Genomic DNA, 22,876 nt, shown 5'->3' with positions numbered 1-22,876 from the left:
CTCGTACTCGGCTTGTACTCGGGCGAGTAGAACACGAGCAGGGATTCCATGCTTGATGGCCGAGCAGAGCCGAGTACGAGTAGGACTCGGGCATTAAGAGCCCAGTACGAATAGGGCGATACTCGACTCGGCTTGACTCGTGCACAGCTCTACTGCTAACGTGTCTAAGGAGGTGACATGTGGGTTCCCCTCATAAGAGAGAGCGAGAAAGGAAGAGAGTGCCAATGGCTGGTGGTTGGTGCTATATGGGCTCCACCATGATGTATGTGTTTCATCCATGCTGTCCATCTATTTTTACAGATCATTTTACAGTAACAGTCCAAAAATGAGGTATATCCAAATATCAAGTGGACCACATTACAGGAAACAGTGTTGAATGAGGGTTGACCATTAAAAATATTTTGGGGGCCATAAAAGTTATAGATCGAGCTGATCTTTGTTTTTTTCTCTTCATTTGGGCTTGTATAACCTAATCAACAGATTGGATGTCAAATAAACAGTATATTAGGCCTTAGGAGGATTTTAATGGTAGATATTCAATTACTATTGTCTTCATGTGGTGTGGTTCGCATGAGATTTATATTTTTTGGATCAAGCCATAAAATGATATTTAAAAATGGATGAAACACATACATCATACTATCATGCTGGGCCTACAAAGCATTGACCACCAGCCACAGAGCTGGTGCCCACCAGGGGGAGTTACCAATCCGTTTCCAGGGCGCGGGGTTCCGTCTGAGGCCTGATTTAATCGGGAACGGGTTGGCTACTCCCTGCCACCCGCCAATGGCTAGTGGTCGGTGCTCTGCGGGCCCTACCATAATGTATGTGTTTCATCCATGCTTTCCATCTATTTTTCTGGATCCTTTTATTATATGGGAGAAAAAATGAGGTATATCTCAATCTCAAGTGGACCACATTAGAGGAAATAGGGTTGAATGAACGTTGACCATTAAAAACTTCCCCGGGCATAAAAGTTTTGGATCAAGCTGATATTTATTTTTTCCCTTCACGTGGGTCTTTATGACCAAATCAACAGATTGGATGTCAAATAAACAGTACAGTGGACCTTGGGAGGATTTTAATGGTGGATATCCAATCATTATTGTTTTCCTGTGGTGGGTCCACCTAAGATTTATATCCTTATTATTTTCTCTATAAATCCCTAAAATGATCCGTAAAAATGGATGAAACACATGCATCACGGTGGGCCACATGGCACCGACCACCAGCCACGGGGCTGGTGTCGGGGTAGTAGCTAATCCGTCTCCGATTTAATCCTCTTCTCAGCGCCATCACTGCCACTTCTCTCTTTTTTACTTTTTTCAGAACCTGCAAAATCCCCAGAGAGAGGGAGAGAGAGATCCGTTTTCCGCTCTCGTTAGAAACCCTAGATTTTTCTTTTCTACCACTCGATTCTTCCAATCTTTCATCAGAGCAAGGTAATTAACTCCTTCCCTCTCTCCAAATCTCTCTTGTTTGGTTGTTTCGTGTCATTTTTTTCTTCTGATTTTTCTGCTTGATTTATAGCTTTATATTAGTTGAAATTCGTTTCGGAACCCTAGAACCTGCATCGAACTGTGGAAGTTTTAGGATTCCTGATTCTCTGATGGTTTTGTTTGATTTGGAGTTAATTTAGAGCCTTAGGCTGAGTACTGCATGAAAATGCAAATTTTTTTTTTCTAAGTTTGGATTTGTATCTGTGGTTGATTTTTATTTGATTTTTTCGTTTTTTAAAATTTTTTTTTTTTATTTATTTATCTGCGTTAAAGGAAGTTGCCTTTGGAATCTAAACATTTTCTGTTTTCGTCTGGTGATCCGCGAGTCAAGGCTTAGTTTTTGTGGAAATGTTAACTTGATGTAAGAGCATTGGCAATTGGGTGTCTGCTTCAATCACTTGTGGATTCTGATATTTGTAAGCTCAGTATCAAGGTTTAAAAATTGGCATATTGTATAGTTCACCACTGTTACCGGGTCGGATTGCCTTGTATTGATTGCCTGTATTGTTCCTGTATCAGGCCAATACCAGTCCTTATCGTGATATGCACTGGTTTCAAATAATACTTTAAACCTTGCTCAGGATACCGAGATTTCTTATAATTCCTTGTAAGTTGTTTCCATTTGGGCTTCTTTTTGTCTCAATATTTTCATATAATTTCATATAAGTTTTGATTTCAGCATCCTTTCTTAGCTCAGATAGAGTTGACAACAGGCACAGTCTGGCTGAAGCATGCCTGTTCTCCTGCCAAGCCTGTGAACTATGGAGTAGGGTTTGGCCGGAGGTCTGCATATGTGCCAATACTCAGTTCACGGGTATTAAGTAAGTTGGGCCCACTTGTTGGGCCTCTAGGAGATATAAGCCCGGGTCCTGCCGAATTATCATTCCAGTGACCCGGAGACTCAGGCCAAATCAGGCTTGGAAGAGGGCTGAAAATTGGGGCCAGGTGGGGTTGGGCTTTTAGGAGAACAAGTCCGGGTCGGGCCCAATTCGCATTTGAACCTAAATATTAACTCCTGGTTCAGCTCACAGACCTCAAGGCTCAGTCCAAAGTCCAAACTCATTCCTGAAGCAGGCTGAAACTTGGGCAGGGCTAGACTAGGCCCTACTGGCAGGGACTTTAGGCTGGTTCAGGTTCAGCTCAATTAGCCTTCAGCCTAAAACTCAAGCCCTGGTTTTTCTCATGGGCCTTGAGGCTCAGCCCTGACCCCACTTCAAAGTCTGTTGAACTTGGGTATGCATGGTTGGGCCTTTGGGCAGATGAAAGCCCACGCCTTTCCTTCAATTGATCAAACTAGTGGATAATTTCTGGCTGCTTCCTGTCCTGGTTGAAGGGGACTCCAAGAATGCCATTTCCTGGGTTAAAGGTGGAGCTTATCCCTTGCATCTTGCTGATGTTATTGAGGATATTGTGGATATTTGCGGAGGGAAGCCAATATCTTTTGCTGCCATTCCCAGAGAAGCTGATGAGTGGCGGATGCTCTGGCAGAGTCAGAAGCTTGCATCTTGGAGATGGTGATAGAGGATTGCCGTTGATCTGTTTCGTGGCTGGTTCACAGCCTGGCTTGAGGGTTGTGTTTCATGTTTGTATTTTGTTCATTTTTATTTTTTCTGGGGGGCTCTCTTGTGTTCGATTGGAGGTATTCACCTTTTGTTGTATGTGTTCTCTCTCTCTCTCTCTCTCTCTCTCTCTCTCTCTCTCTCCCTGAATAAACTTTGGTTCATCCTTCAAAAAAACAAAGGATGCAAGCCCATGTCCATCTCACTTGGCCTTTGAGCTAAAACTCAAGCCCTGATTCAGCCTGCTTTCCTAGAGGTTCAGCCTGTAGGGCTCAAGGCACACCTCATACCTGCCCCCTAAGTGGGCTGAACTTGGGCCAGGCGAGTCAGGCCTTAAGCAGATGCGAGATCAGCTCCAGCCCAGTTAGATTTTACACATAAACTTCAAGCCTCCATTCAGCCCATAGGCCTCAAGTCTCAGCCAAAACCAGCCTCAAAGGCAAAGCTAGCTGAGTTTTGGTTAGCCCAGTGTCAATACTAAGCACTGATATGCTATGTCATTTCGTTAGCATACTCTTATGCAGTTTTTGGTTCTCAGTCTTTTCTCTTTCAGCATGACTAGGTTGTGTTTGGTTGGACTGTTGAACAATGATCTTCTCTTCCTCAATGACCTTTATTAGCAGTCTCATCTGCACCTATCTTTTTCTGAAACAACATCTTGAAAAATTCTTTCATGGTCAACTTCTCCATCCTGTGTGTTCTGCATACCAACTTGGTTTGATGTCTCATGTTGGTCCCTCCCTTCCTGGCTCACAGTGATACTGTGGTTTTTGTTTCACAAGATTCCAGTAGTTTTTCTTGTTTCAAATGTGATGTCAAAACACCACAAAATTAGTATCATTGAATGGTCCGTTGAATTATCCATCCAGCAAGCCAAATACTGAATGATTTCAACAAGAAAATTGTCTTCTTATTGAATACAAACAGAGACAAGGGTTGAGATGAGAATTTTGCATATTTTAGTTATTAGTCGAGAAGTTACAGTTATTTTGTCATTTCATTGGAATTCAGTGGTTTGTATGGACTAGGCATAGGCTTAAGATTAATTGTGCAGTTTTGTGTTTTCGCATGTTCAAATATTCATAAAGGGTGCTTTTCAGTTTGAGAATTTGAATTGACAGCTTGTTCTCCTTTTGCTTGTTTTCATATCATTGCTTGTCATTATTTTCATGGTTGCTTCTCTCTCTATTGATGCCTCATAGCCATTGGTTACATAATGTGCTCTTGTTGCAACTAGTGGACAACAATTGTGCTGGATAATCTACTTGCTGTCACAACTCCTGGACTGCTTAGTTGATTGTATTCTTCCAGAGGGCTTCTTCTTGCAGCTATCTTATTCCATGAAAATTCTTGCGTGATTTGCTTGCATTGCCATTTAGTAGAGTTCTGTCATAATAGCTTCTGATATGAAATGTGGTTCAAGGATTAAATAAATGGATGGATCAATCAAAGTAGATCTTGTTAAGACAAAGTAGATCTTGATCATATCTGCTTTCAAAAGCAGTTGGTCAACTCATTCTGGTCCCAATTAATGCAAGAGTAAAATCCTGACTACAGGATTTTCATCCAATAACATAAAAGATGCTGACGAAATCAATTCAGTAATTGAAACACTGGACTGCATGTTTCTAAGCATTTAAGACTGAAAATAATTCGTAATTACAATCTCACTATGAAACTTTGCAAACAAGGACCTACTGTATAACAGCCTATTACTTTGCTACCTATATGTGCACTTGAATGTATCTAAAATGCCCATGAAGTGGATTATCTAATATAATTGGTAAGCAATCATAATGGTAAATCCTAAAAATGATGTGGAGAAGAATGAAACTATGAATTCCATTTATTTTTTTGAAAGTACTTTCATCAGCATATGGTTATGCTAATTGCTAAGTAGTTTTTGTTGGTTTACTCCAAAAGATCAAACACTCAAGCTTGAAGTTGTTTCTCATGTATGGGTGGTGGAGTTGGTTTCTACAATTCAAAACACTTGATTCATTCTACTTTGGAAATTTGATGATCCACACCTTCAAAATTAGGTTTTGTAACCAGGTAGGTCCACTCCTGACGTGCCCAACTTAAACCTGGCCACTAGGTAGGGAAAACCAAGCTGGTCCTGGTTCCTTAGGTCGTCTTGGGATTTTCGTTGACCCAGGCATCATCGACCCCATGATGATGATGATGAAAAAGAAGAAGAAGAAGAGGGGAGAAGGAAGAGGAAAGAGGAAAGAGGAAGATGAAATAGTAAAAGGAAGAGGAAGAGGATTGAGAAAGGGAAAGAGGAAGAGGAGGAAGAAAATTTAGAAGAACTTTCTTGCAGTAGGCTTCCTCAATAGCTTCTTGCAGCTGATAACATTGTTTGCCACCTCCCAAGTAGGCTTTCAGACTCCCTTGATTGTGTTGATTGCCACCAGGGAATCCCCTTCAATTTTCAGATGATTATTACCAAGGATTAAGGCTAGCAGCACAACATGTAATAGACAATGAAATTCAGCTGTTAAGATGATGTCATAGAATTGGTGAGTGCGGCTTGTGTTTGCTTGGAATTTTGCCAATTGACTTCTAAGTAGGCTTTCAGATCCCCTTAAAGGTTCCAGCTTTTAGATTATGAAATCTCCCTAGCCACTCACATATGTGGAAAGCCATTGCTAACCAGAGGAATTTGTTGAAGAGACAATCTGAGCGGAATAGTTGGATATGAGTAAGGTCTTGTTGCTTCCAGCTGCTAAGAATTCTGAATCAAGCCCCCATTATGAGAATAGGTTGGAGACTTCTCAAAATACACAAGGAACCATGGGCCCTACTTCTAAAAGAAAATACCTTATAGGATCCAGCTTTTGGAACTGCAAAAGCTTCCCCACTCATTCAAATTTGTGGAAAGCCATTGTTAAGTATAGGAATGAGTTAACAGAGGATACACACTAGATGGTTGGCAATGGAGAGTGCATTAGCATTTGGGAGGACAACAGGCTATCATCAAGCCATGAGCCGATCTCTTGGATTAAGATGAAAATATCGATGATCACAGGCCAACTCATCCTCCCCAAATTGTTTTCCACCGTTGATCATGGAGCAATCTGTGATCGTGCCCATAAAGGCCCAGATTTTCAGCCCATCATGCAGGGATTGTCATCTTTGACCCTAGAGGGCCATGATTGTCTAAAGGTCCGGCGAAACTAATTGGTCCCACCATTGTGGGTCCCATGTGAAGTTACTTGGAGAACAAGATTCCTTGTTTAGCCTGTTTAGCTGGTTTCCTTGCTTAGTTTTGTTTTTCATGGACAACAGGTTTCCCTTGGTATTTACGTTAGCCATCTCGAGCACAAATTTTTGGTAGCAAAAGATGTCAGAACAGTGTAAAATTAGACCCATTCAAGAAATTATTTGGATTTCAAAGGACCCAAGATCACGTAACTATGCCATTTGAGTGACTTGTGGTCAATTTACCAAAGGCATGCATGGTTGTAAGTCTTGTGACGAGATTAAGGGATACTTCTAGTCATTTTTAATATGTCATTGAAATAGATGGTTATGAGATCAGCCATTTTTAATTTACCAAAGGCGAGCTTTATGCACATGATCCAAGCAATCAAGCGGGGGAAAGAAATGGAGATGTGCTTCTGGAGTTTTATGTCATTGTTGTGTACCACTCAAATTGAAAGGGAAACTTTATAGGATAGCTATAAGATCAGCCATGTTTTATGGGATAGAATGTTGGCAGTTAAGGAACAACACATTAAAATGAGGATATATGTTTAGATGGATGAGTGGCAAGACAAGGAAAGATAGAATTAGGAATGAATGCATTTGAGGAAATTTAGGAGTTACGCCAATTGGTAATACGTTGAGGGAAAATATGTGCAACAAAGGCCAGGAACTACACCGGTTAGGAGTCGGTTCAAGTCGAAGGCTCTGAAAGGGGTAAGGGGAAGGCTCAAAAGGATGTGGGTGGAAGTAGTTAGACAAGACTTGATGACCTATGGTCTGACCAATGTTTTAAATATCGTTATGGCATAATGTATTGCACCCTTTGGATACAAATACATATCGGTTATCGCATGGGATATATCGGTTGTATCACGTAATTTATCGTTGATGTTGGGAAACATGGGAACATTGGGAAATTGGTTAAATTTTTCAATGAAACTTCAAGGATAGTTGAAAAAGACATCAATACACACTTAGAAATCAAAACATTACAAAACAAAGTGCACATAATCGGGGTTTCCTTTGTATGGGGTCCTAATAGATGCGCTTTCCAACTGAACTTAGTGTTCGTATTATCGGCGAAAAATCGATATTATCGCCGATAATTTCGGTATCGCTGGACTTGCGATACCGAAAACCCAAAAATTCGTTTCTCTTCCAAATATCGGTGATATATATCGCCGATAACGTTGATGACAACGAAAATATCGACAATTCGACGATTATATCTCTGTATAAAGCTTTAAATTCAAAAAAAAAACAAAAAAGAAAAAGAAAAAAACAAGCGAGAGATATTAGATTAGATAGAGTAGGTAATTGAATAGATTCATACCTGTGGAAGGAGAATCTAACGGAGCTACCCGCGTTGCGGCGGCCGCTGCGGAGGGATGGCATGAGTTTTAGGGTTTTGAAAGAGGGGTCGAAGCTATTTGCTTTAACTTTACCTTTTTAGCTTTTTCTAAAGTATGCTTTTTCCACCGTTTAAAAGCATATGTCACCACTATTTTAAATGGAAATAAAACTAATAGTTTAAGTAACTTTTAAGTTATTTTAGAGTGTGAGTTTCGTATCATGTAATAAAACTGGTTCACCACCACTTTAAGAAAAAAATGCAGCTTTAAAAAAGCTAAAAATTTAAATAGAGTGGGATATTTATGGCAGGTGAGGCCCTTACTATGGGGCACACCATGATCTACGTATTCTCTATCCACATTGTCCACCCATTTTGCCAAAACATTTTATGGCATAGCCCAAAAATCAAGATCCAAATCTCGTGGACCATACAACAATGGTGATTGAATGCCATACCATTAAAAACTTCCTTGGGCTCACCTTAATCTTTTCATAATGTTTATTTGTCATCTAACCAGATGCTAAGGTCACGTGAACTTGGATAAAGGGAAAAAGGAAATATCAGCTTGATCCAAAACTTTTGTGGCCCATTTATGGTCAATCACCATTGTTTCCTATGATGAGGTCCACTTGAGAATTGGATCCACTTCATTTTTAGGTTCATGCCCTAAAAGGATCTTGTAAAATAGATGGATATAGAATACATAATTCAAAGTTGGGGCCACCCTCTTAAGTGAGGCCGAGGCCACACATCATCCATTCCCGATGGTTAGAAGCATGGATGGATGGGATGGTTGGATGGATGTTTGGATTGATAGATGGGATGGATGGATGGATGGATGTTTGGATGATTGGATAGGATGGATGGGTCGGTTGGATGGATGTTTAAATGGATAGATGGGATGGATGTTTGGATGATTGGATGGTTGGATGGGATGTGATGGATGGATGGATGATTCGATGGGATGATTTGATGCGGTGGATGGGATGGACGGATGGGTCGGTTGGATGAATGTTTAAATGGATAGATGGGATGGATGTTTGGATGGATGGATGATTGTATGGGATGATTTGATGCAATGGATGGGATGGATGGATGATGATTTGATGGCATGGATGGATGGGATGGTTTGATGGTTGAATTATTGGATAGATGGGATGGATATGGATGGATGGATGGATGGATAAATGTTTGGATGATTGGATGATTTGATGGGATGGATGGATCGTTAGATGGATAGATGGGATGGTTGGGTGGTTGGATGGTTGGATGATTGGATGCGATGGATGGATGGGATTGATGGATGTTTGGATGATTGGATGGGATGGTTGGATGGATAGATGGGATGGATGTGTGGATGTTTGGATGATTTGATGGCATAGATGGATGGGATGGTTGGATGGTTGGATTATTAGATAGATGGGATGGATGGATAAATGTTTGGATGATTGGATGATTTGATGGGATGGATGGATTGTTAGATAGATAGATGGGATGGTTGGGTGGTTGGATGGTTGGATGGATGGATGATTGGATGCGATGGATGGATGGATGGATGATTGGATGGATAGATGGGATGGATGTGTGGATGTTCGGATGATTTGATGGCATGGATGGATGGGATGGTTGAATGGTTGGATTATTAGATAGATGGGATGGATGGATAAATGTTTGGATGATTGGATGATTTGATAGGATGGATGGATAGTTAGATGGATAGATGGGATGGTTGGGTGGTTAGATGGTTGGATGGATGGATGATTGGATGAGATGATTTGATGTGATGGATGGATGGGATGGATGGATGATTGGTTGGATGGATAGATGGGATGGATGTGTGGATTTTTGGATGATTTGATGGCATGGATGGATGGGATGGTTGGATGGTTGGATTATTGGATAGATGGGATGGATAGGGATGGATGGATAAATGTTTGGATGATTGGATGATTTGATGGGATGGATGGACAGTTAGATGGGATGGATGGATGGGATGGTTGGGGTGGTTGAATGGTTGGATGGATGGGGTGGATGGTTGAGTGGTTGGATGGTTGGATGGATGGGATGGATGGTTGGGTGGTTGGATGGTTGGATGGATGGTTGGATCATCATGCATATGTATTTTGTTTAATTTATATGCTTATTTATGCATAGTTGTAAAATGTATGAATGCATTATACTTGTTAATTGGTTTAATGAGATTTAAGCGATTGTTATGCTACTATTGGATTGTTTCTTATGATAATGCATGCTTGTAGGCCCTAATTAAATAGAAACTTATTATGTATGCATTCTTTTTTACAATTTTTTAATTCCTAAACATGTAAATATGTGTATTTAAGCCTCTACTGAAGTTTCATTGAAAAATTACATCGTTTTACCATGTTTTCCCTGCATTTCCGGTTATCGGCGATATTATCGGCGATAACGATATTATATCTTTATCTCCAGCCAGCGAAACTTGTAGCGATACCGACAACTCGAACACTGACTGAACTGATGCAAGTATATTCAAAGTATATTCATATAATTTATAAACGCAAGAAGACATGTATGGAAACGCAAGCAATATATTTAAAAGCAAAAGAAGAATCACTAGATCAGGTTACATACACGTTTAATTTTGTGTTTGGATACAAAGATTGCACTTGATTTGCGAGAAATTGAGAAATTAAGATTTTTCTCAATTTTCCGCAACTTGACCCATCTCCCCCAAATCTCAAAATCGAAGTTCCAATGAGTTTTCATGGAAAACATGAAGACTCATAGATTTGTAACAATTTGACACTGGTTTAATGTGATTTACAGCAAGAACATGGATCAAAAATTGAAAATGCTCACTGGATCGAATAATTGGGATATATCGACACTACCTGTGTGTTTCGTATCGCACAGGTGGGATACAAGATATATCGTGGGATATATCGACAGATATTATTGATATTTAAAACACTCGGTCTAACTGAAGTTGCAGCCCTTGATAGGGTGGAATGGCGGAAAAAGATTCATGTGACCGACTCCAACTAGTTGGGATAAGGCTTAGATGATGAAGATCATGGTGATGAAATGTATGGTTATGATTAGAAACAATATATGGTTAGGATTCAGTTAGGGTTTTATTTGCTTTTTGAGAATATAGATGGGTAAGATCATAAATAATAGGCAATTAGGATTCTATTAGGGTTTTATTTACTTCAAGAAAAGTATAGTTTCATTTAATCTCAGAAATTTCTCATGTGGTTGGTTAATTTCCATTTCTTAAAAATAAATATTTGAGTTTTATTGTAGAAAAGAATGAGTTCTCTCCCTAAATTTCTAGCAAGGGTGTGCCCAATTTGTTGAAGGTTTTTTCTTAATCCTTTTGAGCCACTTGTGGATATCTTGTAATCAGGCTTTTCAGGGATTCGTTGGTGAGCCGCACACGGGAAGCATATCTATCCTAAATCCTAGTGTTGATTTCGCTGGACATTTCTGCTATACGTTGTTACCGTATGTCTTGGCTAACGAAACAACATCACCAGCCTACCAAAGTTTATGATGAGAAATCATGCTATGGGCCTTGGAGATGAAGCCCAAATCCCGACCCATGGACTTTGTGAAAGCTGAGCCATAGCCTGACCTGGTCCATGCATTGTATAGTTTGCTTAATCTCTAATTATTATTATTATTTGTTGAAAGCAAGAAGTGACGATGGCATAAAAATCTATCTTTCAAAATGTTTGATTTAGTCCTAGACTTTTTTCCAACTGCAAACTGCTGGTAAATGGATGATTTTTGATATACCAAGTCATTTCCTTCGACACAATTTCATTCCATGCCTGCTTGTTTTTACCCTTTTTTTTTTGATGACTACATATTGATTTTCTATGAATAACTTTGCAGGGTTGCATGATGGAGGTCATTTCCCAAACACCATCCCATTATATTCGTTCAGAGGCATCACGCTATAAAGTTGAGCAGAATGTTGCATTTATCATGTCAGGCAATACGGAAAGTTATAGCGTTTTGAGGGATAAAGCATCCAAACCAAAGGGAAGTCGGTTACGGTTTTCCTCCTTGCCATGGAATGCCGAGAAAATGTCAAGATCGTTGCATTTAGATGCCGCAGGATGCAATAGATGGCATCGGATGGTTGTTGCTGCAAGCCCTCCCACAGAGGATGCTGTAATTGCTACAGAACCATTGACAAAGGAGGACCTTGTGGCATACCTTGCCTCTGGGTGCAAGACAAAGGAGAAATGGAGGTTCACCACTTTCTGATTTCATTATCCTACTGGCCTCTTTCCACCATTTATGTTATTGCAAGCTGCTTTATTTCTGTAGATGAATCTTTGCATTCACTTTGGGATTATCTGTTTGCCCTGAGGTTTGGATGGCTGTGCACTTTTAACCTCATATTGTCGAACTTTTGAAATAGATTTGTTGATTTTGTTCTCTCAAATTTACTTGATGAACGTTTCTTACATTCTCATTTAGTATTTGTTGTATTCTTTTGCCACTCGTCTCTCTCTTTCTCTCTCTAGATATTTATGAACCGTGGACCTTTTCTCTCTGTACCATGGGCCATCTCTGATTCTCATCTTATTTCTCTTATTATTATTATTATTATTATTTTTAATAAGAGGAATGAGAGGAGAATAAGAAACGCCCCATGGTCGAGAGAGAGGGCCCACGATCTAGAAACATCGACGGTTTTTTTTTTTCATAACCAGAAAGCTTTATTTGAACTCAAAAAAAAAAAGAAAAAGTGTAAGAAAAGCAATGGGGTTGTTATTACATGGAATATATCTCGGAGAACCTGCACCGAGGTTTTCCTACTAAATGGCGCTGAATCCATTACAAATTTCTCACAATGTCTCAGAAGACTAAGTCATCAGCATCCGTTCTGTGGATTTACTACCAAGTTAGTGGCTGGAAATCTGATGAAAGGAGAAGGGCTATCAGTTCTAAACTAGGCATATTGCGCCAGGAGAATCTGTGCAGGACAAATGTGTTCCTGTCATCACATAACTGTCTTTACAATATTGGAACTGAACTCCCAGAGTTGTTCTATTTGATTATTAAAACTATGATCCAAGTGATCATTCCTAATCTTGTGAAGTGTAGAAGACCTAAAATTTCAAACAGAGTAGATATCTTTCTTTTTTGCTTGGCAAAGTACTAGAAAAACTTGAATTCATTTTGCAACTCATTAGGAGGCCACTCAAACCAGCAATTCTGCAAGTTGATTTGGCCAAGTTATAAATATTTCTTTGGAAAAAATGAAATTTCAGAATCTTGTAAGACTCATTTGAAGGAACCTTTTCACTTGGGCACTTTTTTTTTTTTTTTTTTTAAATAAATTTAATATTTTAATAATTTAATATTTTTTAATATTTTTATTTTTTTATTGGGTTTGCTTGTTAGTACACACCCATGTCAGTACACACACTCCATGTTAGCCACCCCCACTAGGGATCGATACCAAGACCTCAAGTGTTGAAACGAGGTATCTCCACTCAGTCTGCCAGTTGAGCTATGGATCTGGGTGTCACTTTGGCACTTCCTTCTTATCAAAACCTATCCTTTCTTTCTTTCTTTCTTCTTCTTCCTTTTTTTTTTTCTATGCGACAAAAAGGTTACCTTTTCTTGATCCCGTCTTTCTTATCATCTTCAACTTGGATAACACAGTTATGAACGGCACTATCCCTTTTCCTCGGCATCTATCTTGAAGATGTTTTTGAGATTCTGTTTTAGTAATTTTTTTTGTCTCTTCTAAATTGTTTTGAAACAATCATTATTGTTTTCATTTGTAGAATCACTCTAGCCAGCTATCATCTTGAAGGTCCTCTGATCCGTTTTCCTTCCATCATCTCTCTCCTTTATATTTTGTGACATGTACCTTCTTATGCTTTTGTCAAAGAAGAATAATAGCTATATTGCAAAGTCAAATGTGTTAGCATACACCAAAACAATCATTATGCATTTCTGTATTTATTTTGATAAAATGACATTCATTTTTTGTTGAAAAGCTATTTCAAAACTGGTTTTTGAATAGCATCTATTTTGGCTCTGGACTGGGGATAATTTCTGGGGTCCGTTTTGTAGTATTGGATCTTTATTTTTATGTAATTTGTGTTGACAGGATAGGTACTGAACATGAAAAGTTTGGTTTTGAGATTGGAACCTTACGTCCAATAAAATATGAACAAATTGCTGACTTGCTAAATGGTCTTGCTGAGAGATTTGACTGGGATAAAATAATTGAAGGGGATCATATTATTGGACTAAAACAGGTGAATCCCTTTCAATTTTGTGTTCTTTTTTATGCCTTTTGTTTTCTTTCTCACTTATATATATATATATATATATATAACGTTGTGGCCTCTTCTTCAATTTCTTATCATTTTCTTTCAAGATCTGGGCAAATTACTTCTCTTCTGTTCACACTGCTCATTCTATTACTTAAGGGTCTGTTTGGACTGATGGAAAGCATAGGAAAGAAAATAGTGTTTCTTAGGAAACTGTGGGAAAGGAAACACTGTTTTCCTTGTTTGTTTTTCAACAATATATCACTAGAAATTTAGGATTTGTTGTTTGGAAAAATATGAAAGTTTCTTGAGAAAAAAAAATTCTAGGTAGTCACATGTGCCAAATTAGCACACCTGGTGCATGTGGAATGCTTGAAGATAGTGGCACATGCAGCATACATGGCATATGTGGGTGCTTGAAGATGGCGCACATGGTACATGTGAGGTGCTTGAAGCTATACGGTGGTACGTGATACAAGACACACATTGGCAATTCGACATGTGGAAAGCTAGATGGCAGCACTTGTGCACATTGGCGCTATTGGCACCTGTGGCATATTTAGAGCGATTGAAGATGGATGATAGCACATGGCACATTGTTGCATGTGGAGTGCTTTTCACATGTGGGGTATGAGAAGATGAACGGTGGTACATGTGGCACATGCGGGGCACTAGAGAAGATGGATGGTGTCACATTTGGCATGTTAGCATATGTGGGTACAAGAGAAGATGGTGGCACATGTGGCATGTGATGTGATTGAAGATAGATAGTGGCACATTTGGACTTAACCCTTGAGAAACCCATTTTCCTTCCATCATGGGAAAATTCCATTCTTAGGGTTGGAGGTGGGAAAATAAATTTGTTAATTTTCCAACAAAGAAAGTGGGAAATGGTGTTTCCCACTATTTCCTACAAAGAAAGGCTTGAAAAACAACAAAAAGTGAGTTTCAAGGAAAACAATGTTTCCTTTCATTTCCTGTCCATGAATTCATACATGCCCTAAATGCTAATCACCTGGTTGGGGTGCTGTTTTGCTCAAACTTCTTATTTAAGATTTTTTTTTTCCCCTTTATTTTGTTTTTTGCTTGTGGTATCTGATTTCATGGTTAAACAGGGGAAGCAAAGCATATCACTGGAGCCTGGTGGCCAATTTGAGCTTAGTGGTGCACCCCTTGAAACACTGCACCAAACATGTGCTGAGGTTAATTCACATCTGTATCAGGTCAGTCTCGACCATTTAATTTCAGCAATCTATATGCCATATTGATAGCTGCTATTGCTATTCTGCGAACCTGTTATGCCAGAAGGTTTTGTTCACGTCCTTTTGAACTTGGTTGGGTGGAATCTGAGTTTTCACTTTTGTTACTTCAAATCAGAAAAGTTTAATACTGTGTCAAATAGCTTGTCTCTGTGTTTTTTTTTTTTTTCCATGATAAAACTGGCAAGTCCTATATATTTTTCATTAATAAAATCATTAATAACATAATTAGCGACGTGAAGTTACACATTGCATACTGCATCCTTTTCTTTGGGCACTGTATATAATTATACTCTGTTTAGTCTAGTTGAGAGAAGTTTAGCATCACACAATCTCATTGTGGCATTTTTTTTGTTGTTGATTGATGTCTGTGGCATTTGATCAGTGGTCTGTTTTTACTATGTGCTACTGCAAAGCATGTTCCAACTCATCTACCCTTGTACTCTTTAGGTATCGTAGCTGTTAGAATCCCAAAACAATAGAACTGACTAAAGAAACCCTTGTTTTTTTTTTTTTTTTTAAAATATAAGGTCTCATAATTGAAGAACATTATGATTCGGCATTTTTTTCCTCAGCATTAGGAAACACAGGAATGGAAACCTGAAGCTTTCAAAGGGAAATTATTTTGTGCATATATATATATATATATATATGTATATATATATATATATATATATATATCTATATATAGGGTTTTCTCTTCCCCATCTCCTTCTCTCTCTCTCTCTCTCTCTCTCTCTCTCTCTCTCTCTTTCATTGCAGAAATTCCATTATAAATTCATCAATGCCAGCGATATTTCCTCCCCTTTTCTAGGGTTTCTTCTCCTTCCTGTTCTTGCATTCCAAGGCTTATGAAGCGCTGTGGGTGCTCGAGCTCGAATTCTCTGTTGGAGATGAATGTTCTTGGAATTGAAAGATTTCGGAAGGTTTTTGGTGGAGATTGTGCGGTTTTTTATGCTTGATGGGGTAGATACGTGTCCGTGGAGCTGTGTTTGGAGCTTGAAGCAAGCAATACAGGACGAACCGGCGGTTTAGGGTGGGAATTTGATGAGGATTTGCTGCAGAGCAGGGGAAAGCCGTATCGTGCTCTCAAGATGGTTTTCGCACGGCTTGATGATTCTCCTATGTTTCGGAAACAGGCAGGTTGGAAATTTGAGCTTTTAAAGGGAGCAATTTAATCGACCTTATGCCTCAAGTCTTCAAGATGGCCTACAAGTGCTGATGAGACGATGAGACGATTCGAGAAAGACGCGATCTCGACGACCGGAATTAGAAGTGGTGGCGACGCCTCAACGATAAATAATCGGGCTCTTAATAGAGAAAAGGGGAAAGGAATAGCATGTGGAGTAGACTCAGGCAAAGATGATCGGGAATGGAATTCAGTGGAATCAAGAAGAAAGAATCGAGTCCTGCTGGGAGGGAGTCGCAGCAAATACGCCTCTTATCCTACTCTATATGTTAGAGGATATCCTCATGCATGGTATCCCATTAACCTCGAAAAAATCTTTGGGAGGGCGGGAGCAGTTATGGATGTCATCATGCCTAAAGATAGAGAGAGTGGTGCATATCATGGTTTTGCATTGGTACGAATGGGTAGCGAAGCTGAATTGGCCAGGGCGGTGGCCATGTTGCATGGAGTTAGCTACAGGGGAAAAAAATGTTGGTTCAGCGAGCTCGCTTCGGACTGAAAACCTTAACATCTCTCCCCACCAAAAAATGAACCTTCCCCCACTTATCCAAACCTTCTCACCATCCCTCTAACCCTTCAGATACGGTTATTCAGCCTCACGCTCGTTCGGAAGACCTCTCTTACAGAGATGCTCTTATCCATGATCCAAAAGACGCCATCCAAGTTGAATAGAGAGTGGTTTCTTCCCCGAAGAACCAGACAAACCCACCCCCTAGTGAAGGCATAGACGGTGTATCGGAGTATATGGTAACAGTAGAACAAGAGATCTATGACAAAAATAGAGCTGAGTTAGCAAAATCTGTGGTGATCTTTACACGGGAAGGGGCGTCGATATCGGAGGTGAGAGCTTGGATCAGAGATACTACTGGTTTCCAATATGGAAACTCCGATATTAAACCTCTAGGATATAACGCCTTGTGGGTTAGAGTTTGTCCAGGCCTAAACCCTGAGATGTTAACAATGGCGGGACATCTGCATGCTTCAGGCCCGATAGAAAAAATTGTAGCGTGGGAAGAATTCTCTATATTCGGCAAGGAAAATATCTGGGTACACATCTGGGACATCCCTATGGAGTGCTGGTACGATGAGTTTCTCATCAAAGCAACTTCTTGCCGAGGTTTTATCCTAGAAATCGACTCAAAGACGCAGCAGGGGGTGGAATTGGGGGGATCAGAGCTCGGGTGAGAAGAAAGAAAGGATCCCCCCTCCTGGCCCACATTCATGTCAACATAGACAACCGGACAATCCTGCTTCCGGTTCAGAGAGAACACCCAGATTCCTTCCAACCTAGATGGGGAGACGTTTGGAGATCTAAGGAAATCGCGACTTCACACCAGAGGCAGCAACAGAGGTGTTCGAGGGAAGAAGGTGTATAGGAGCCATGCTCCAGCGGACCACCAGCCCATCGGTCTCCATCGCCAACTGCTGCTATCATCGATCAAGACAACGCTCAACTTTTACAGGGGAGACGTGGCGCCTTTCCCTCTGTGTGTGCGTCATGCTAGTCAGACGATATTTTAGGAGTCGGCGGAGAGATCTCGAATGGCAATGAGATCTCTACACGTGTCATTTAGGCGGGAGAGTCGAGTAGGAGGGAGGCGATTTCTCCTTTCCGGACGTCTCTTGTGCAGCCACGTCGCCTCCCGTATCACATCAGCAAGGGCGCTGGATACGACGGAATAGTGCCAGCTTCAGGATCTCGACGCGTGTCCCTTTCTTGCCAAATCAACAATCGTAGATCATCTCCCATGGACAACTGTGCGTGCTCCCCCAGGCTCACCTCTTTAGTAGATGTAGGGTCAGTTGAATCGGGCCCGTTCTCGACTCGTATCCGATTAACCCCTCACAAATGGTGATCCATCCGTATATCCGATCCTATCCCTATCCAACCCTTACCCAACTCTCTCCTGACCTTCAGACCCGACCCTCTTCTAGCCACTAATCGATCCCGACCTTTCCTCCCTGACCCCAGATCTCCCTCCCGCTCAAACCATTACCTTGTGCTGGACGACGATATGTCTAAAGGCGATTTTTCAGATAATCGGATTTTCGAATCTCACTCTGCTTCTTCTTTCCTATCCTCTCCAGTAACCTCTGCGTCCCAGAACAGAGATTGGGCAGACCCGGGTCCCTTAACCCTCTTTCAAGAAGAGATACCCAGCGAAGTCCTAATGGCTGAGCCTCTTCAAATGTGCTTGGAGCTCCCTCAGCAACATCGGGACCTCTTGAACGCGGGGCCATCAGAAACCACAGGCCGAGATGAAATATTCGAAAAAATCCGAAATAAAAAATATAAGGGATGCTGTGGGCAGTGTTGGTCGCTCTTTGGGTCTATCATTTGGTAATAGAGCTGAAGACTACACCGAACTTTTCCAATTCATCGAAAATAGGGGAAGACCACTTCCTCCATCAAAGACTCCGATCAATCAAGTTAACCGGACTGCCAGTAATCGTGAGCTACTTAGACTTCAGCCTTCTCCGGTTTCAGCGTCCACATCCTCTGCGAGACATAGACGGAAGGGTACTTGGGGCAGCTTAGTTTCCCAATGATTATCCTTTCATGGAATGTTAGGGGCGCAGACTCCAACAAAAGCGGGGTCTGATCAAGCGATCAGTCAGGAGAAAGAACCCAAATGTAATCTGTTTACAGGAAACAAAAGTTCCTTCCTTTTCTGCCAGCCTTCTGGCTACGCTTTGGGGATTTCACGACGCTGAGTTCGTGTCTTTAGACGCCACAGGTTCTTCGGGAGGCATCTTAATCGCATGGAGATCCTCCAAGTGGGATATCCAGTTTTCTTTGTCGGGGAGCTTTTCGAAAGCGGTCGTCCTTCAAGATAAGTCCTTATCTTTTTGATGCATTATAATCTCTGTTTATGGTCCTAATGATGATGTCCACAGGAAAAGCTTTTGGGACGAGCTAACAGCTATCAAACAGTCTTTCTGAGGCCCATGTTGCGCTGTGGGCGACTTCAATGTGATTCGTTTTGCGGAGGAGCACTCTCACAAAAGGAAAACTAGCCTCGCCATGCAAGCTTTTTCCGACTGGATTCAGGAGCAGGAACTGGTTGATCTCCCTATGTCTGGTGCTAAATTTACTTGGACTAATGGACGTAAATCTCAGATTCAGTTGAGGCTAGACAGTTTCCTTATATCTTCGGAATGGATTGATGAATTTCCCTTTGTGCATCAGCTCGCCCTCCCGAGAACGACATCCGATCATTGCCCAATTCTCCTCTCGGTGGCTGAGGTTAATTGGGGCCCCAAGCCTTTCAAATTCAACTCCGCATGGCTCCGTATCAATGGCTTTAAGTAGAAAGTGTTGGAGTGGTGGCCCTCACTCCAGGTGACTGGTTTTGCAAGTCACAGACTGCTATGTAAACTCAGATCTCTAAAGGAAAAGATCAAAGAATGGAAGGAAGCAGAATTTCTGAAGAGGGAGCTCGAGACCGAAGCTTTATTTACTGAACTCCATCAAATCAACACTACTGTTGAAGGTAAAGATCTCCCAGAGGCAGTTCTGTTCAGGCGTATCCTCATCATTTACTCCTTGTCGTCCAGAGTTCTCGAAGATGAACACTCCTGGAAGCTAAAATCAAGGTCCAGATGGATATCAGAAGGAGATAGGAGCACTAAGTACTTTCACAGATTAGCTAGTATGAGGGCTCGAGCCAAGGCCATCCATACCATCACAGTGGAGGTGAGGCAACTCGATGATAGAGATGAGATTTCTGATGCGGCAGTATCCCATTTTAAAGCTCTCCTCTCCTCCGAAGGTTGGTTCAGACTGCGTCTTGATGGCATCCTGTTCGTTTCTCTCACAAGTTCGGAAGCGGATGTGTTAAAGGGCCCTTTCTCGGAAGGCAATCGAGGCGTTAGAAGGAGACAAATCCCCGGGTCTTGACGGTTTTCCTATCTCGTTTTTCCAATGCTTTTGGGACACTGTTCGTACAGATGTTATGAATTTCCTAATGGAATTCCATAATCGGGGAAGGATTTCTGAAGGCATTGGAGCCTCTTTCATTACCCTCATTCCCAAAGTTGCCGGCGTTACTTCTTTTTCGGAATTCAGACCCATCAGTTTGATAGGAAGTTCGTACAAAATTCTGGCCAAAATTCTATCCACTAGGCTATCGTCAGTTATGGGGAGTCTGATTTCCAAGTATCAGAATGCATTCATAAGGGGAAGACAGATTATTGATGGAGCCCTGATAGCTAATGAAGTTCTTCACTCTTGCCACAGATCGGGGAGAAAAAACATCTTCTGCAAGCTCGACATTGAGAAGGCGTACGACGATGTTGACTGGGGTTTTTTTACACTATATGCTTCTTCAAATGGGGTTTGGAGAAAAATGGGGGAATTGGATTAAATCCTGCATCGAGTCGGCTCGATTCTCTGTCCTTCTCAACGGTGTGCCGAAAGGTTTCTTCTCTGGTAGCAAGGGCCTTCGCCAGGGAGACCCCCTTTCCCCTCTCATTTTTCTTTTAATTGGAGAGGCCCTCTCTCAAATGCTGCTGAAGGGTCAAAGCGCTGATCTATATCGTGGGATCTCAATGCCTAGTACCCTCTTGCCAATTCCTCATGTCCAATTTGCTGATGACGCTCTGATCATGATTGAAGCAGACTCCGAACATATCTTCAACCTTCAAACAACCCTAAGATGCTTTGAGGCTGTATCAGGTTTGAGAATCAACATGTCTAAGTCAAAGGTGTTTGGGGTGAATTTATCGGAACACGATCTCTCTATTTTTGCTGACTCCTTGGGTTGTAAGTCCGCTTCGTTTCCAACATCTTTTGTGGGGTTGCCTCTCACTCTAGGTTCCCCACCATTAACTATGTGGGAAAAACTGGTGGAAAAATTTCAAAAAATGTTGGCTACCTGGAAATGCAGATACCTGTCTATGGGAGGGAGGCTCACCCTAATTAAAGCCGCCCTATCCAACATCTCTATCTATTTCATGTCCCTTATCCGGTGCCCGAATTCTATCTTGCGCCGGATCGACAAGTTGAGACAAGATTTTCTATGGTGCGGCAAGGACAATCAGAAGAAATTCCACCTTCTGGACTGGCAAGAGGTGTGCAGACATTTTCGGGAAGGAGGAGCGAGTATCAAAAATCTGGAAGTCATGAATCAGGCCCTTATTGGGAAATGGTCGTGGAGGCTGGCCTCGGAACTGGAGGCTTTATGGAGTATAATCGTCAAAGGTAAATATCGGTCCTCCCAGGGGGGTTGGTGGACAAAGGACTCCACTGTGTACAAAGCGTCACATATTTGGAGAGGCATCCTTCAAGCCAAGAGGCCTGTTGTGGACAATGTAGGGTTTCATCTGGGGAATGGCGCAATAATTCATTTTTGGGAGGACTGTTGGTTGGGGGATTTGAGGCCGAAGGCCAGATTCCCAAATATATATCACCTTGTTGTTAACATCGACGCTCCTATCGCTAGTTTTTATTCCTTATCCGAAGCAGGTATTGTCTGGGACATTCCCTGCCGCAGGATTCTCACTGAAAGAGAGGTCAATGAATATGCTGAGTTACTTGGGTGCCTCTCTACTGTTAATCCGACCCAGATGGATCAAGACAGAATTATCTGGAAGAGGGACAAAAATTCTCGATTCTCGGTCAAATCTCTGTATGCAGCAATTGCCCCAGCTTCTTCTCACTTTTCTTTCGCCTCTCCTTTCATTTGGAAGTACCCAGTTCCTCCCAAGTTCATTTGCTTCACATGGCTGGCGTAAAAAACCAGATTCTAACGATCGACAATTTGAAAAAGAAAGGCATGCAACTTCCAAATATCTGTCTCTGCTGTATGGAAAGCGAGGAAACTGTCGACCATCTCCTAGTTCACTGTCCGTTTATATCCCAGATTCGGGTAGATTTTTGGTCTAGATTTAAAGTTAGTGGGTGTGTGCCGGCCTCTGCTTGCCAGCTGCTGTCTCTCTGGCATGGCTGTAAGACGGGAAAAATCAGATCACGTGTTCGGAGAATGGCTTTCATAGCAATCTGGTGGGCTGTCTGGAATGAGAGGAACAACAAATGCTTCAACAACTCTCAGTCTTCGGTTCAAGTAGTGGGGTCCAGGGTGAAGAATTTAATTTTTGAATGGGCTGCTAATATCTCCTCCCTCAAGGATTTTAATTTCATGTTCCTAGGACAGTAGTCTGTTTTCTTTTCTTCTTTCTTTTTTTCCATCCTTTGCTGCCACCTCGGCAGTCGCTGTATCTTTTTTTTTTTTCCTCCTTCAATGAATTCCGTTACTTTTTATATATATATATATATATATGTATATAAAGCAAATCTTTAATGAGTTCAAACTTTTGAATGGGGCTGCTTTGAACTACTTGCATTCCTTGAAACAGAATTTTATGTTACTCTATTGAACTTCTAGATGATATTTTCGTCAACTATTGTTCATAGGTAAAAGCTGTAGCAGAGGACATTGGAATTGGATTCTTAGGAATTGGCTTTCAGCCTAAATGGAGACTAAAAGATATACCGATAATGCCCAAGGTATTGCT

At 41.2% G+C, this 22,876-nt stretch overlaps 1 protein-coding gene across 3 annotated transcripts in view; it reads left to right on the top strand.

Moving 5' to 3' along the window:
* Positions 1–1,280: 1,280 nt before the first annotated feature.
* LOC131231953 (glutamate--cysteine ligase, chloroplastic) overlaps positions 1,281–22,876 on the top strand; it is a 31,316-nt gene continuing 9,720 nt past the window's right edge. For 2 of the 3 annotated variants that reach the window (XM_058228374.1, XM_058228376.1), the window contains exons 1-5: positions 1,281–1,442; positions 11,505–11,866; positions 13,747–13,897; positions 15,028–15,135; positions 22,776–22,868. In XM_058228374.1, the coding sequence (XP_058084357.1) occupies positions 11,511–11,866; positions 13,747–13,897; positions 15,028–15,135; positions 22,776–22,868 (708 nt within the window). In that variant the 5' untranslated portion in view covers positions 1,281–1,442; positions 11,505–11,510. Of the gene's footprint in view, positions 1,443–2,018; positions 2,107–11,504; positions 11,867–13,746; positions 13,898–15,027; positions 15,136–22,775; positions 22,869–22,876 lie in introns of all 3 variants that reach the window. The other variant, XM_058228375.1, reaches the window with a different exon arrangement.

The sequence above is a fragment of the Magnolia sinica genome, chromosome 17 (genome assembly GCF_029962835.1).
Source record: "Magnolia sinica isolate HGM2019 chromosome 17, MsV1, whole genome shotgun sequence".
Lineage (NCBI taxonomy): Eukaryota > Viridiplantae > Streptophyta > Magnoliopsida > Magnoliales > Magnoliaceae > Magnolia > Magnolia sinica.
The sequence above is the reverse complement of the archived record's forward strand: the minus strand, read 5'-3'. Positions and strand labels throughout refer to the sequence as shown.